A 16,495-nucleotide genomic window follows, 5' to 3' on the forward strand; every position below is an offset into this window, starting at 1 on the left:
CCCAGTGGCTTTGTCCAGAGAGAGGTTGAGTGGAGGGAAGGAGGGGGAGCATAGCTGTCCCTCAGGGGCTGCCTGGGGCCAGTGCCGGCCAGGAGAAATGCATGCTGGGAGTTTTCCCTTCTCTGCCTGACCGCCTTCCGTACTCGGATCTCTGGGACTGTGTTGAGAGAGGACTTGTGTGCGTGTGCACATCATTCATCCTTTCATTTGTTCATCATTCACTCCCTCCCTCCCTGCTGGGCTTCCACTCCCTGCCAGGTCCTGAGGAGTTGGATGACAGCCCTCAGCCCCCTGGCCTGGCTCCCTGAAGCAGCTGCCATGGTGGAGGGAGCAAGCAGTGTGCCTCAGTGTCCCCTCCTTGTCCCCCTGCAGGATGGTCATGCCCATCAGCATCACCAACCCCGACCTCCTGAGGCACAGCACCGAGCTCTTCATGGACAGCGGCTTCTCCCCGCTCTCCCAGCGCATGGGCGCCATGGTCGCCTTCAAGAGATTCGAGGATTTCATCAGGTACCAACTTCCCAGATACCCCAAGCTGGGGTGGAGGGGTGGGTGGTGGCGCGGAGCTGGACAGGCTTACCCTGGCCCCTGCCTGTTTATTGGCACATGGATGGCTTGTGAATGAAAAATAAACTCACAGGAGGAAGGATGGGGAGACGCTGCCCAGAAGTCCTGGTGTGCTGTGGTACACTGTAGATAGCTAGAAAAGGAGCTGGGTGTGGTGGCTCATGTGTGTAATCCCAGCTACTCAGGAGGTGAAGATCTGAGGATTGAGGTTCAAAGCCAGCTCAGGCAGGAAAGTCTGAGACTTGTTATCTCTAACCAGCAAAAAGTTGGAAGCAGAGGCTTGGGTTCAGTGGTAAGGCGCCATCCATGAGTGAAAAAGCCAAGTGGGAGGCCCTGAGTTCAAGCCTCAGTACCAGTGCAACACATTCTTGGTTTCCTCGTCTGTAAATGGGGATAGAAGGACCCCTTTTAACAGAAGTGTCATGCGAGTTCAATGGGGAGCACTTTCAGTGTGGTATATGTGTGTCTGTCACTTGCTGGGTACATACCAGCTCTCAGGACTATTGGCCTTGTTACCTTTTTTTATCCTGTTACTGGGGAGCTCTCTGGGCTTGGGTCATTCGTGCAGCATGGCTCCAGTGAGGGGTGGTCTGCTGGGTCTCCCAGCCAGTGAGGAGGGGCACGAGTCGCCCTTGGGCCCTGCGGATGGCCCCTTGATTCCTGATCTCAGGCCACACAGGCCCAGCCTTCTCCTGGGCACAAACCCCCTGTGGGGTACAGTGGAGTTAGCAGGGGCCATGTGCATGCTGCAGGGACATGCTGAGGTCAGAGAGAGGGAGGTCTGGAGTGACCATCCTCTTGGCCTGTAAGTTGATCCAGTGCCCTCCTTCCCTCTCTGCCTGGTGCGCCAGGAACTTTGATGAAGTCATTTCCTGCTTTGCTAACCTCCCCGCCGACACGCCCCTGTTCAGCAAGGCCCGCACCTCCCTCTACTCAGAGGACAGCAAGGTGAGCTGGAGCTCCAGGGAGGGGCCCTCAGGAGGGGCCGGGCTGCTGCCCCTCCCCCCTCTACCTCCAGAACCTTCTACCTGCAGAACCTTCGCGAAGAGCCCATCCACATCCTCAACGTGGCCATCCAGTGTGCCGACCACCTGGAGGATGAGGCCCTGGTGCCGATTTTCCGGACTTTTGTACAGTCCAAGGTACTCCTCCTGTGCCTCTGGTGTTGGTGAAGACAGTTGTCCCGGGCAATTTCATGTGCTCTTAGAAAGCGAAAAGGTTTGTTTAGGTCACAGTTCTCGAGGCTGCATCAGGTAAACGCATCTGTCTGGGACATACTTACCTCCAGTGGTGTCACAGCAGGACAGATGTCATCGCATAGCAAGAGTACAAGGTCAGCCCAAAGAGTTAGGAGACACCCTCCCCCCCATCTCAACAAAATATAGTGCATGGCAGCTCACACCTGTAATCCCAGCTGTGTGGGAGGCATATAAGTAGGATTGTGGTCTAGGCTGGCCGGCCCAGGCAACAATCCAAGACTCCTAGCTGAGAAATAACTAATGCAAAAAGGGGTAGAGTTATGCATCAAATGGTAGAGTACTTGTCTAGCAAGTGCATGGCCCTACACTCAAAACCCCAGTACACAAACAGGCACACCCAGCCTCAAGGATGCTGGCTGACAGATAGCAGGTAAGATTTCATTACCTGTGTGACCTGGGCAGTTTGCTTTCCCTCTCGGATCCTTAGTTTCTCCATGTTTAAATGGGAGGGGGAGATTCTTGGTTTACAAAGTCAGGGAATCTGCCAAGCGCTGTCAGGGTGGGGCTCACCCTCTTCATTTGCTCTTTACCTCAAGACCACTTGGAAACAGTTTGGGGTCCTTCGTATAACCCCATGGGCTTTTTATCCCTCGTCAGTCATGGGGCTTGAACCTGGGGCCTGGGCTCAGTCCCTGAGCTCTTTTTCTCAAGGCTAGTGCTCTACTGCTTTGTGCCATAGCATGACTTCTGGTTTTCTGGTGAGTAGTTGGAGATAAGAGTCTCAAGAGGGTCACTGGCTTACACCTGTAATCCCAGCTACTCAGGAGGCTGAGGATAAAGCCAGCCTAGGCCGGAAAGTCCATGAGACCCCTATCTCAAAGCCACTACCCCAAAAACTGGAAGTGGCGCTGTGGCTCAGAGTGGTAGAGCACCAGCCTTGAGCAAAAAAGCTCAGGGACAGTGCCTAGTCTCTGAGTTCAAGCAGCCGACTGGAAATGGATAGTACCCCCTCCCCACCTACAATCTGGCTGTGTCCTGCCTTATAACAATGGAGATTCATGTATTCTTGAATTTTATGTACATGGATTCATAGTCTGTTTTCTTTTCATGTTTTCACATTTTTGTTTACATTGGCTCCCCCCCAAACTTTATTGGGGAATAATTGACTAATACAAAAAAAAAACTGTACATTTACAGAGCACATGATTTTGTGTCTCTAACAGCTTTACTGAGATACACGTTCATATACTTCCCAGTGCAGCCATTGAATGCGTACAAGCCAGTGCTTTTTAGTATATGCAGAGAGCACAACACTCACTGCCCTGTTGAAAATCCATGTAACCATTAACCTTGTTCCCCATCCCTACCACAGCCCCCTGAAAACCCACTCCAGTCTCAGGCAACCAATAATCTACTGTCTATTTCTGTTCACTGCCCTATTTGGGATATTTCGTAGCCATGGAGTCACACTGAGGTCTTTTTTTTTGCCAGTGCTGGGGCTTGAATTCAGGGCCTGGGCACTGTCCCCGGCTTCTTTGTGCTCAAGGCTCTACTACTTAAGTCACAGCGCCACTTCTGGCTTTTTCTATATATGTGGTGCTGAGGAATTGAACCCAGGCCTTCATGTATGAAGGGCAAGCACTCTACCACTAGGCCATATTCCCAGCCCCATACTGAGGTATTTTGTGACTGACTTCTGCATAGCATGTTTACCAGATCCATCCACATGGTAACATGTACACAGTTAAGGCTAAATAATATTCCATTGTGTCTTTTTAAAATGCAGAAACATATCCTCGTGGATTATGGTCTCCGAAGAATCACATTCCTGATTGCCCAGGAGGTCAGTCAGTCCTCGTGAGTCCTGTGGGTCTTGTCCAAGGATCACAGCCTCAGGGTGGTGCACCTGGTCCTTATTTTGCAGGGTGGGGAGGCAGAGGTCCATGGTAAGAAAGGAATGCTTTCCAAATGCTTTCTTCCAGAGGCAGATCAAGTCCACACTAGCAGCCACAAAAGAGATGTGGAAAACAGTTCAACTGGATCTTCACTCGAGTTCATTTGTCTTTATTATGGGTTTCTTTTTCAGAAAGAATTTCCCAAGTTTTTCACATTCAGAGCAAGAGATGAGGTATGACATAGAGCCATGACCCTGTTCTCTTCCCAGCATGCTGGGCTTCTCATGAGGAATCTGTCTTCCATCCTTTAAAGGCAGCTGGGTATAAACTCTGCATTTCCCAGGAGAGCCCCGTGGTTTCCAGCCTCAAATTCAGACCCTCAAATACCACTCTTTCACTCAGGGTCTCTCGCTTGGATTAGTTTTTCACTTGAAGGTTTATTAAGATGGTTCCTTTCCCTCTCCTCCCCTCCCCTTTCTTTCTATTCTGTGCCAGTCCTATGGCTTGAACTCAAGGCCTGGCCATTGTTCCTTCGACTTGCCCAAACCTAGCATTCTACCACTTGAGCCACAGCTCTGCCTCTGACTTTTTGGTGTTCATTGGAGATGTGAGTCTCAGGGACTTTTCCACCTAGGCTGGCTTTGGACCTTGATCCTCAGCTCTCAGCTTCCTGAGTAGGATTTGTAGACATGAGCCACCAGCACCAGCTAGGTTCTTTTTTTCTTACATTCTGTTAGACCAGTGGTTGGCAAACTGGGCCTTGCAGATCAACTGTCGATTTTACAAACAAAGTTTTATTGGAACACAGACACACCCACATTATTACATCTTGTCTATTATGGCTTTCCCACCAAGTGGCTGTGACCAGGGCTGTGTGGTTCATCACCCTAAAACATTGAGTGTCTGGCTTTGTAAGAGAATGCTCACTGATCCCTATTCTAGAACACACCTGCTCATTTCCAACAGAATCAAGACTGCACCAACTTCAAATTTTTGTATTTTAATTGAAACAAAACTTGACTTCCCCTGCTGAACCCCAGATCTCTTGAGCCTTGGTTATTGCAAGAAGGTGACAAGGAATGCTGGCTTCTGAGCGCTGAGTCTCTGGCCTGGAGCTGGCCTGTAGTTACTGTGTGTGTGTGTGTGTGTGTGTGTATACACGTGCATGTGCACACACGTGCATCCATCTGTCCATCCATCCTCTCACTGGCTGGCCTGGTCTACAGTTTGCAGAAGACCGGATATACCGTCACTTGGAGCCGGCCCTGGCCTTCCAACTGGAGCTCAGCCGCATGCGCAACTTTGATCTGACTGCTGTGCCCTGTGCCAACCACAAGATGCATCTTTACCTGGGCGCTGCCAAGGTGAAGGAAGGAGTGGAAGTGACGGACCACAGGTTCTTCATCCGGGCCATTGTGAGGCACTCAGATCTGATCACCAAGGTAAAGTGTCACAGGGTGATTTCTTGCTCCCTTCCTCTGCACCGGTAACCTCCTGTTTTGGTCCTTCCTTCCCTGAGTTCCTGCTCTGGACCTGGGCCCTGGCTGCATGCCTAGACATCAGAGGGTGCACTGGGCACACAGCCCCGCCTCAGTGACCCCCCCAGCCTGATATCGCGGCCTGTTGGGGTTCTAGACCCTCTCTCCCCGTTTCTCCGTCCAGTGTGGCTAGTAAAAGTTCCCATCATTACCATGAGAATGGTCACTAGGGCCAGAGAGTGCCATGGTCTCCTCTGGCCAACTCCTGCATCTTGGGCATACCCAGAAGTTTCTAGGGCTGGGGCCTCCAGGGTTCAGGTCTGTGTTAGGGTGACGGCTATGAAGGGGAAGTTCCCAGGTCGTGATCTCAGCAAGAGATGTTATTCTGTTAAAAGAGACTTTTGAAAAGGTCAGGCAAAAGACTGATAAGTTTATAGGGCTAGTTAACATGAATGGCAGAGAACATGCCCTGGGCATAAGCCAGGAAAGTTCCATTTGGAGCATAAACCCAATTGTAAAATGAACAGACAAGGAGGAATGATTGAAAGAAGTGTTTAGTGATAGAAAACCAGTTTGGCGTAGCCAGTCAGAGGCAAAAAATAAATATATATACATATATACAACTGGCAGAAAAAGGAAAATGGACAGGTATTATTTCTCTCGATTTCCCGGCTCTGATCCGTTTTGAAAGGGCGAGACAAGGCAGCTCCGTTTAGGATATGACACCATTCTCCTCTCACTCCACTCCACATTCCCGTCTCCCGGACTGGCTGAGTCCCAGGAGTTCCAGTGCTTGATGCTGGGATGGCATGCTCCCACCCACACTTACGGGCTTTGAACTCGGGGCCTGAGCACTGTCCCTGAGTACTTCTGCTCGAGACTAGTGCTCTACCACTTGAGTCACGGTGCCGCTTTCAGCCTTTTGCGGTTCTCTTGAGCCAAGCTCTCGATCTGGCTCTCTGCTGGTTAACTGGGAGGTGGAGTCTTAGAGAGATTTTTCTTTTGCCTGGGCTGGCTTTGAACTGCATCCAAGGAGTTTTAGATATAAAAGCCCTTTTTATTTCCAATTGGAGCAACAAGGGAAACAACAGAGATAATCCATTTGTAACTTGTTGAGAGCTGACCAAAAACTGCTTGTTAAAGTTTTGCTGTAACACTTAGAGAACATGAGATCTATGTGCCATCAATCTGAATCACGGCATTTGATCTTACCGGCAGGTGAAAGAGAACACAGATAAATGACAACCGGGGGCAAAGGGTTAAAGCAGTGTGGAATTTTCAGTTTTAGCAATGGCTGCATCTTTCATCCCAAATTGGCAGGTTCCATGCCATGCGATGGAGTCAGGCATGAGAGATCTGGGCAAGGCTTCAGTGGCATCTCTGGATAGGCTGTCATATCTCGTTTTGGGTTGCCTGCAAAATTTCTACACAGACTGGTCAAGATATTTAAAATCCCCCAGCATTTCTGGCTTTTGTAGGCTGATGCCCTTCTGGTTTAAGCAGGGTAAAAGGATTTTCTTTTTTTTTTTTTTTTGGCCAGTCCTGGGCCTTGGACTCAGGGCCTGAGCACTGTCCCTGGCTTCTTCCCGCTCAAGGCTAGCACTCTGCCACTTGAGCCACAGCGCCGCTTCTGGCCGTTTTCTGTATATGTGGTGCTGGGGAATCGAACCTGGGGCCTCGTGTATCCGAGGCAGGCACTCTTGCCACTAGGCTATATCCCCAGCCCTAAAAGGATTTTCTTAATCACAAAATCCACATGGCTATCTCTGTGGCCACCAACATAACTATGATGTTTTAACCTGGAGTAACTGTTAGGATAGGACTATTCAAATCCTCACAAGGCTCCTAGATGGTTTGAGCAGTTTCCAATGCGAGAGAGAGAGAGAGAGAGAGAGAGAGAGAGAGAGAGAGAGAGAGAGAGAGAGAGAGAGAGAGAGAGAGAGAGAGAGAGAAAGAGACCAAGGAATCGTTAGTGGTGAAACCAGGCAGCTTGGGAACAGACAGCTAGCACACGCATTGGACCTGTATCCTAGGAAGCAAAATGTTTTAATTTGGGTTAGGAAAATTTAGGTTAATAGTCACATTTGTATGAAACGATTCCGATTTTTTGATCTTGAGAGTTTATGAGAACACAGGAGAGAAAAATGGGAAGGTAAAATCTTAATTTATGCCAAAGAATTGTCAGGACTAGATTTATACTTGACTTTTAACACACTGAATATAAAGAATAACACACTGGTTTTATATCATTGTACTTATACCACATGCTGTATTATTTGAACCTTTTGGAGTTTTTCTTAGACATATTCGCTCGCACCCGAACATGACCGGTTTGGGTTGAAAACCTATTTTTGTTTTGCTTTTAAGTTTTACCAGACAGACATACAGACACACAGACACACATATGAACCTTGAGCGCTCTTAAAATTGCTTTTTTGATTGGCCGTTTAAGTTTTCTGGAATTCCAGTGGCAAATGGTATTATTTTGCCCATAATAGAACCACGTGGTTGATAAAAAACAACAACAACAACAAAAATCTTTTTCAGTAAACCAAAATTTTCACAGATTATCTGAGAAGCCACATTTTGAGAAACCAGTTTAGCTCCTGTGGGGACCATAAGAGAGACAGGACATGAACATAGACAGCAAGCTCACAGAAAGACACTTTCATCTTCCAGCATCTAAATTGCAAGGCACCTTTGAAATGCAAGGCCATAGTTACAGAGTTCAGAGTGGGGGCAGGGTTACCGGGAGCTGGAAACTCCAAGTCCCAGCTCGGCCTCCAGGAATTCGACACGCCCATCACCTGGGGGATGGGTGGGACTCCACCTTCAAGAGTTTTTGGAACCTTGAGGGAACCAAGATGGAGCTTGCTAAAACTGAATCTATTGCCCGCCACGTGGTCAATGCTAGAGAAAAAGGATTTAGCCAACAACAAGCAGAACTTAACAGAATCTCCAGGCTTAACAAACATCAATAACATGAGCAGAAAACCTTTCTTTGTGTCTTTCAAAGCAGTTTTTTTTTTTAAATCACATCAGACAAGCAAACTTTCCATCCATCCAGAAAAAACTCCTCCAAAAATTTTTTTTTCTTTGCACTGGTAATTGTAGGAAATCCAACCAAATTACTTACTGCTGTATCAGAACTCTTTGTTTTCTTTTTTCTAAATATCTCCAATTACTCCGCCTTTTTGTCAAAAATTTGGGGCCTTTAGGACTGCCCCTGCTGCTGCCGCCATGCCCTCGGGGCCCAGTGCACGCCGCTTGTGAACCCGAGCTGGGGCGCCGGCTCGGGTGGCCGCAAACGACCCCAGCGCTCTCCGCACACGCCCCACGACCCGTTCGCAGATTGGGACCTGGAAAGGCCAGGTGGGCGAGGGATCCGGGGCGGGATGGTGGCACCTGCTCCGGGCACCCCAGCTTCCTGCGCCACTGCCATCCCCAGTGCTCTCCTGCCGTGTCTCCCTGGGACACGCACCCGCTCCACCCTGCTCGGTGCAAAGCCGTGTCGCGGGACTCGCAGAGCTGCTCGAGCCCATTCCCCCGAGGGTGGCAGAAAATCCACTTCTCTCTCTATGCTTCTGCCCCATCTGGATGGGCACGACCTCTGAAAACCCACTTACTCAGCTTAATCTGTGGGGGTTACTGAACCTCGAAATTCCCGGCCGTGCGTTCCTCTGCCCGCCCCACGTTGGGCGCCAGATGTTGGGGTTCTAGACCCCCTCTCCCCGTTTCTCCCGGGGAGATGCCTGATCCCAAATTGTGAAAGAAACTCGGCTCTACCCCTCCTGCCTGCAGAAGGAGTAAAGCATATCTTTGTGGACTACGCTAAGCTGAGGAGAAAGTTGTTGAAACCTCCCTCCCCGCCGATGCAGGAAAGAGACTTCGGGGAGCTGGGTTTGGATGTTCCGCCGGTCTCAAAAGAATCTTTAATTAGGGAGGGATTTATAACGGTAATGGCGGGCAGGAAGAGGAGGGACTAAGTGAATAGTAACGATTGGCCAAATGGGCTGTCCCTCATGTAATGTCATGGAACTCCCTCTGTGGGCGGAGACCACAGCCCTCCCAAGAGCCGGGTCTCTGGGGGCTCTGCCACCATGATGGCACACATGTGTTCGCCCCCAGGGGCGGGGACTTCTCTTCCGGTTGAAGCCGGAAGGAGGCGGGGCGGCTAGCTTTTACACTGTTCCAGGGCTGGGGGAAGGGCAGCGTCTCACTCTTGTCGCCCTTCCCCCATTAAGGCCAAAACTGAATCCCCAACAGCGGCCCAGCTGCTGGCCCTTGGATCTGTCCATTGGGCCCTGTGGCTCTGTAGGAAGGAGAGAAAGGAGCATGTAGAGACACCTGTGTGTTCAGGGAATTTCTTGTGTTTACTGACTGAATGAGTGATCATTTTACATTTTTTCTTGGTTTTAGAAAAGTCATCCATGATTATATTGTGAAAATTTCAAACACTATGAACACTGAGTTTTAAAACATTGTTACCAACATATATTAGTTATACAAGAGCAAGGTTCACTGTGACTTTTCCATATATGCATGCAGTATATCCCTTCAAACTCACCCCTTCCACCCTCCCTCCCTCCTCAGGAGTGTGTTTTTTTTTTTTTTTTTTAATCAAGTGAAAGAAGCCAGGCATCAGTGGGTCATGCCTATGTACGCATACACGTACACACACACACACACACACACACACACACACACACACAGAGTAAAAGGACTCAGAATTGAGCTACAGAGAGACCAACCCTTTCTAGAAAAAGCCCATCCCTGGAGCTGGAGACAGTGTTGTAGGTAGGAGGCAAGATGAATAGACCATATTGAAAGATATATATATATATATATATGTGTGTGTGTGTGTGTGTGTGTGTGTGTGTGTATGTGTATATGTGTATATATGTATGTATATGTATATATATATTAAACTGGACAGTGTTTTTCCATGTTAATGAAGCGTAATCCGTGATGCATGTTATTTTGTTTGGGTATGGTAAGCCAACAGATCAGGGTAGCCATTTAAAAGCAAGCTCACCACAGTTCTAAGAAAAGGGACTGGGCACATTGCAGGGTGGGGCATATAGGGAATGTCCAGGGTTGGGCCAGGTGGCAGAAGAAGTGAGAAGAACCATGCTGAGCCATTGTGGTTCTGAAAGAGAAGGTGAGGCTGGGTATGCAGGAGGCTGACCCACTCATGTGAATTGTTTCAGTTGCCCTGGACACGTGCTATCCTAGTTGATGGGGGCAGGTAGACGGGTGGCCTGGGAGAGAGGGGCTGAGGTCCGGGGTGTGAGTTAGTCTGAAGTGAGCAGAGCCCTCCAGGGGAGGCGTCTGCCATCTCTGGATGTGGTGGTTCCTGCGAGGGTAGATGTCCTCAGATGTCATGGCAACAGCACACAGGTGACAGGGCAGCCTGGGCACCTCTGGCTCTTGATGGCTGGCACTGGAGGAGGGGATCCCCTCACTCAGGTCAGGCTTTGGACCAGCCATGAGCCACCCCGTCCCCTGGCCTCAGATTAGCTTCCTCCCTTGACAGGAGGCCTCCTTCGAGTACCTGCAGAATGAAGGGGAGCGGCTGCTCCTGGAGGCCATGGATGAGCTGGAGGTGGCCTTCAACAACACCAGCGTGCGCACCGACTGCAACCACATCTTCCTCAACTTTGTGCCCACGGTCATCATGGACCCTTTCAAGGTCACACCTTTAAGGGGAGGTCTGCCCCTACCTTTCTGATTTCACCTCCACCTGGGTTTTGGGTGTGTCCAAAGAGGGTGTGGTCTAAGTGGGTATGGCCTTGTGGGGGCGTGGCCTCCAGACAGGTGTGCAGTGGAGCCCCAGCTGCCACAAGAAGAGCATGGGCTGTTGTATGCTGGAGCCAGATTTCTGCCATGCCTTGCATGGCCTTGTGTGCGCACATGCTCAGAATGCCTGGCGACAGAGCTTTGTCCTCCTGCAGGTTCTAGTCTGAAGGCAGGGAGGGAAGTGCGGGAACGAGAGAGGAGGGGAATGAAGTCCCAGTCTGTAACCAGGCTGATCCGTGCTGCCAGAGTAGGCAGATGCCCATGGCGCTGATTCCAGCATGCCAGAGGTCCCGGGGCATCTGTGGGGTGTAGAGGACCCATGCCAATGCCTCGACATCACTGGTACCCCTAATTCTGGAGGAAACCCGCATAGGATTGAGAGGTGTGGGGAATGCTAGTGGCCTTGCTCTCACCCTCTCCTCTCATCCGTGGGTGGGAGTCTGGCTCAGGCTCACTGATAACTCAGTGGGAAGGTGCTTCCCTGGCGGATCTGAGGCCCTGGGTTCAATCCTCAGCACTGGAAAAAGAAAAAAAAATGAGATGAAAGGAAAAAGGCATGCCAGTCTAGCTGTGTACTTCAGATAGCAGGTCTTACATACTTAGCAGGATGCTCTTGTTGTCGTCAGTGGATAGTTTATGCTGCGTGCAGCTGGGTCCCCGCACTGTTTTGCATGCTTCCAGGGTGCGGTGGGCTCTGAGGTGCGGTGTGTATGTATGGGGGTGACCCCAAGGGGACCCGGCTTTCTCCCTGCAGATCGAGGAGTCGGTGCGCTCCATGGTGATGCGCTACGGCAGCCGGCTGTGGAAGCTGCGCGTGCTGCAGGCCGAGGTGAAGATCAACATCCACCAGACCGCCACCAGCAGCACTGTCCCCATCCGCCTGTTCATCACCAACGAGTCTGGCTACTACCTGGACATCAGCCTCTACAAGGAAGTGACCGACCCCAGATCTGGAAGTGTGAGACTGGGCCCAGCCGGGGCGCGGGGGTGGGGGTGGGGGTGGGGGGTCACAGGATGGCGATTACACTGGCCGTGGTGGTGCCCCGGCCTCCCCTGGCACTGAGCACTCAGGGGCAGGTGGCTGGGGCCGGAGGAGAACTCGTGAATCCTGAGGTTGCATCCCTCCCTCATTTGTGGTGAGGTGTGGAGCACTAGGATGAACTGATGACTGACTCACTTTAAGGAAGTGGGTCTTTTCTCCAACCACGCGATAGAGCAGACTTTTGGGGGGAAATTTGTAAAATTATTTTGAAATAGTTGTACGAAATTATAATTCACAGTGTCAGTTTATGAGTATGATGAGTCTTGATCAGGGTCACTTTTCCCATAAACTTTATTAAAAATTTTTTTTTTATAATTGTTGTAAACATGATGTGCCAGAAGGGTTAAAGTTACGTAAAGTCAGGTAATGAGGACATTTCTTTTTGAATGATGTCACCCCTTCCCTGGCTCCCTCCCAGTCCCCCCACCAGCCCCACCAACAAGTTGCATAGTTTATTTTCAACGTAATGTCCAGTGAGCACCCACTGCTGCAGTTTTTCACCCTTTGTTCCTCCATTTCTGTGCCTCCCCTTACCCTACCAAAGACAGACTAATGAACAAAGAACAAAAAGAAAAACAACAAAAGAGAGAGAGAAAGAAAAAAAGAACTCTTAGGGTTTTTTTTGTTTTTTTTTTTTTTTGCCAGTCCTGGGATGTGGACTCAGGGCCTGAGCACTGTCCCTGGCTTCTGTTTGCCCAAGGCTAGCACTCTTCCACTTGAGCCACAGCGCCACTCCTGGCTTTTTCTGTATATATGGTGCTAAGGAATTGAACCCAGGGCTTCATGTATATGAGGCAAGCACTCTACCACTAGGCCATATTCCCAGTGCCAAACCTCTTGTTTCTGTTTCCTAAACTTTAGCAAACTAAATTTTATCTGCATGTATATGTGTGTGTATATATATGCATGTATACACATGCATGTACAGATGTGTATATGCATATGTAGATATAAGACTTTTTTTTTGTTTGGTTTGGTTTTGTGCCAGACCTGTGGTTTGAACTCAGAGCCTGGACACAATCCCTGAGCATTTTGGTTCAAAGTTAGACCTCTACCACTTGATCCACAGCTCTACTTCCAGCTTTGTGGTTGTTAATTGGAGATGAGAGTCTTATGCACTTTCCTGCTCTGGCTGGCTTTGAACTGTAATTGCCAGATCTCATCCTCTTGAGTAGCTAGGATTACAAGTGTGAGCCACTGGCACCCAGCATACGACATGTTTTATTCTGATATAGACTCAAAACTCAAGACGTTGCAAAACTTAGTACATAAAATGAAACAAGATGGAGATTCCCGAGGTGTCGTTTGACTCACTTCCTCATGGCACATTTTGCCCCAATCACATTACCCAAACAGGAAAACAGCCAAGTGATAGTGGCTTATGCCTGCAATCCTTGCTGCTCAGGAGGCTGAGATCTGGAGTTCTGGGTTCTGAGCCAGCTCTCATGTACAAATCTGCTAGGCTCTTATCTCCAACCAGCAAAAAGCTGGAATTGGAGGCATGGCTCAAGTAATAGAGCACCAGCTATGAGCTTGTATACACACACACACACACACACACACACACACACACACACGGGATTAACATTGGTACAATACTGTTATGTTAACTACAGATCCTATTCAGAGTTGGGCAATTTGTATACACGTAGGGGTGTGTCTGTGTGCATGTATGGTTGTGTTGTGGTTATGTCACTGTGTCCCCAGTGGGCCCTTCCTGTCCTGGTTGTCCCCAGGGAGGGAGTGAGCTCAGGCATGGTGGGCACTGGGTTGGGCATGCCGGGACCACACTCTGCTCCCCCTGTTGGGATTCCAGTTAGCCGGGCTGGTGCTGGGTCTCCTGGACCCGCCTCCCCTCACTCCTTTCTCCTTCCTTGCTGGTCCAGATCATGTTTCACTCATTTGGCAACAAGCAAGGGAGCCAGCATGGGATGCTCATCAACACCCCGTATGTCACCAAGGACCTGCTGCAGGCCAAGAGGTTCCAAGCACAGTCTTTGGGGACCACCTACGTCTATGACTTTCCAGAAATGTTCAGACAGGCAAGTCCTGCACAGGGACGGGGTGGGGTGGGGCACCACCCTCAAGGGCTCCCCATTAGAACCCAGCCCGCCCCCCTGCTCCTTAGACCCCAGAAAACAAAGCCTTCTTAGGAGAAAAAAAAAAGCCAGGTGCTAGTGGCTCATTCTTGTCCTAGCTGTCAGTAAGACTCTTATCTCCAATGAGCCACCAGAAAACCAGAAATAGTGCTGTGGCTCAAAGTGGTAGGGCCTTGCGCCGAAGAGCCCAGAGGCAGCACCAGGCCCCAGGTTCAAGCCCCTCATCTTACAACAACAACAAAATAGTGATACACTGATAAAAGTGACATAGCAATTTTGCAAACATAAAAGAGCACTGGAAAAAAGTACTTCATAGTTCCCCATTTTATGTCACAGTGGTTGGCATTTTAATATATCCTAGCCCTTAGGCAGGGGTTCCTCCAGTGCTTTTTGTGTTTTGCTCTGGTTATTTTGAGATAAGGTCTTGTACTTGTTCATCTAACAGTCTACCACTTAAGCCACACCTCCAGCCCTGACTCCTGCTTGTTATTTTGGACTTTTTTTTTTTTTGCCAGTCCTGGGGCTTGGACTCAGGGCCTGAGCACTGTCCTTGGCTTCTTTTTGCTCAAGGCTAGCACTCTACCACTTGAGCCACAGCGCCACTTCTGGCTTTTTCTATATATGTGGTGCTGAGGAATCAAACCCAGGGCTTTATGTATATGAGGCAAGCACTCTCCCACTAGGCCATATTCCCAGCCCTCCTGCTAGTTATTTTGGAGATGGAGTCTCAAACACTTTTCTGCCCTGTCAGGCTTTGAACTTTGGTCCTCCTGATCTTAGCCTCTTGAGTAGCTAGGGTTACAGGTGTGAGACACTGGCACCTGGCCCTTTTAATTGGTACCCGCCGGTAGTTCCTTATTCAAGAGGCTAAGACAGGAAGATTACTTGAGCCCAGAAATTAGGGGGGGTGTCAGGGGGAAAGAAAACACACAAAACAAAACCTAGCCTGGGCAAGGAGCTATGAGAAACTTGGTTTGACCAAGCCACTCACTGTGTGCCTATGTATTTATTATTCTGCACATTTCTGGCATATTTTACATATTTCCTGACTACAAATGAGAGCAAGTACTAGGCTACTATCTCAGATACCATGATCATTAACTCTAGCTCCCCTACTGACAACTTTGTCTTTTTCCCTCTTCCCTCCCCTCTTCAGGCTCTCTTTAAACTGTGGGGCTCACCAGACAAGTACCCCAAAGACATCCTGACATACACTGAGTTAGTGTTGGACTCTCAGGGCCAGCTGGTAGAGATGAACCGCCTTCCTGGAGGCAATGAGGTAGGAGCCAGGGGGATTCCAGCCCTGTTCCCATTGATTCCCGGGAGAGACAACACACCTGCTTCCCTGCCCCTTCACCTCTGCCAGGTGGGCATGGTGGCCTTCAAAATGAGGATGAAGACCCCGGAGTACCCCAAAGGGCGGGACGTGATCATCATCAGCAACGACATCACCTTCCGCATCGGCTCCTTCGGCACCCAGGAGGACCTTCTGTTCCTGCGAGCGTCCGAGCTGGCCCGGGCCGACGGCATCCCCAGAATTTACCTAGCAGCCAACAGTGGGGCCCGCATCGGCCTGGCAGAGGAGATCAAACACATGTTCCAGGTGGCCTGGGTGGATCCAGAAGATCCCCACAAAGTATGTCACCAAGTGGGGGTGCCATCCAAGGAGTACAGGCTGAGCATCACTAAGAGAAAAAAAAAACAACAACAACAGGCAAACAGTGTATCAGTGTTAGGAAGTGACAGTTAGTGGATAAAAGAAAAAAAATGTCTAAAGGTTTTCATCCAAGCCAGGTGTAGTGCCTCACACCTGCGATTGTAACTACTCAGGAGATTGGGAACTGCAGAAAGTTAAGGAGACCCCATATCAACAAATGAAAAGCTGAGTTTGGTGGTGCATGCCTGTCATCCCAGCTACGTGGGAAACCAATAGGATGACTGTGCCCGGGCAAAAAGCAAGAGCCTATGTGAAAAAGAATGGAAGGGGCCGATGATGAGGCCATGGCTCAAGTGGCTGAGCGTCTGCCTAGCACGCTCCTGGCCCTGTGTTCAAACCCCAAGACCCCACTTTTTGTTTTTAATGGCTTTTATCATCCTTTGGTGGGAAGGGGTGATAATGAAAAGATATTTATAAATACTGAGCTCAACTGCACAGAGCACCTTCTAGATGCTGTGCACCAGGAACACCTACACACAAACACACAGACCCGACACATACAAACCCAACCCAACATACACACCACAAACTCAGTACACACATAAACCCAACACACAGGCATACACACAACCTCAGTGCACACACACATACACACACACACAAGCCCAATCCAACACACACACCACAAACTCAGTACACACATATAAACCCAACACACAGGCATACACATAACCTCAGAGTACACACACATACAACATA

At 49.6% G+C, this 16,495-nt stretch overlaps 1 protein-coding gene and 1 long non-coding RNA gene across 5 annotated transcripts in view; one reads left to right on the top strand and one right to left on the bottom strand.

Annotated features, from left to right (window-relative positions):
- The window catches only part of Acacb (acetyl-CoA carboxylase beta), an 85,296-nt gene that overhangs the window by 54,278 nt on the left and 14,523 nt on the right, over positions 1-16,495 (top strand). For all 4 annotated transcript variants that reach the window (XM_048342785.1, XM_048342784.1, XM_048342787.1 and 1 more), the window contains 11 exons: positions 373-510; positions 1,419-1,515; positions 1,602-1,709; positions 3,553-3,609; positions 3,853-3,894; positions 4,888-5,103; positions 10,676-10,831; positions 11,693-11,896; positions 13,867-14,022; positions 15,236-15,358; positions 15,446-15,715. In XM_048342785.1, coding sequence (XP_048198742.1) covers positions 373-510; positions 1,419-1,515; positions 1,602-1,709; positions 3,553-3,609; positions 3,853-3,894; positions 4,888-5,103; positions 10,676-10,831; positions 11,693-11,896; positions 13,867-14,022; positions 15,236-15,358; positions 15,446-15,715 — 1,567 coding nt within the window. The remainder of the gene's footprint in view (positions 1-372; positions 511-1,418; positions 1,516-1,601; positions 1,710-3,552; positions 3,610-3,852; positions 3,895-4,887; positions 5,104-10,675; positions 10,832-11,692; positions 11,897-13,866; positions 14,023-15,235; positions 15,359-15,445; positions 15,716-16,495) is intronic.
- LOC125349024 lies at positions 5,300-12,575 on the bottom strand. The gene is made up of 3 exons (XR_007210437.1): positions 12,408-12,575; positions 9,179-9,181; positions 5,300-5,313 (listed from the first exon to the last, which is right to left on the bottom strand). It is a non-coding gene; the product is annotated as an uncharacterized LOC125349024 (long non-coding RNA).

Source organism: Perognathus longimembris, chromosome 3 (assembly GCF_023159225.1).
Source record: "Perognathus longimembris pacificus isolate PPM17 chromosome 3, ASM2315922v1, whole genome shotgun sequence".
Lineage (NCBI taxonomy): Eukaryota > Metazoa > Chordata > Mammalia > Rodentia > Heteromyidae > Perognathus > Perognathus longimembris.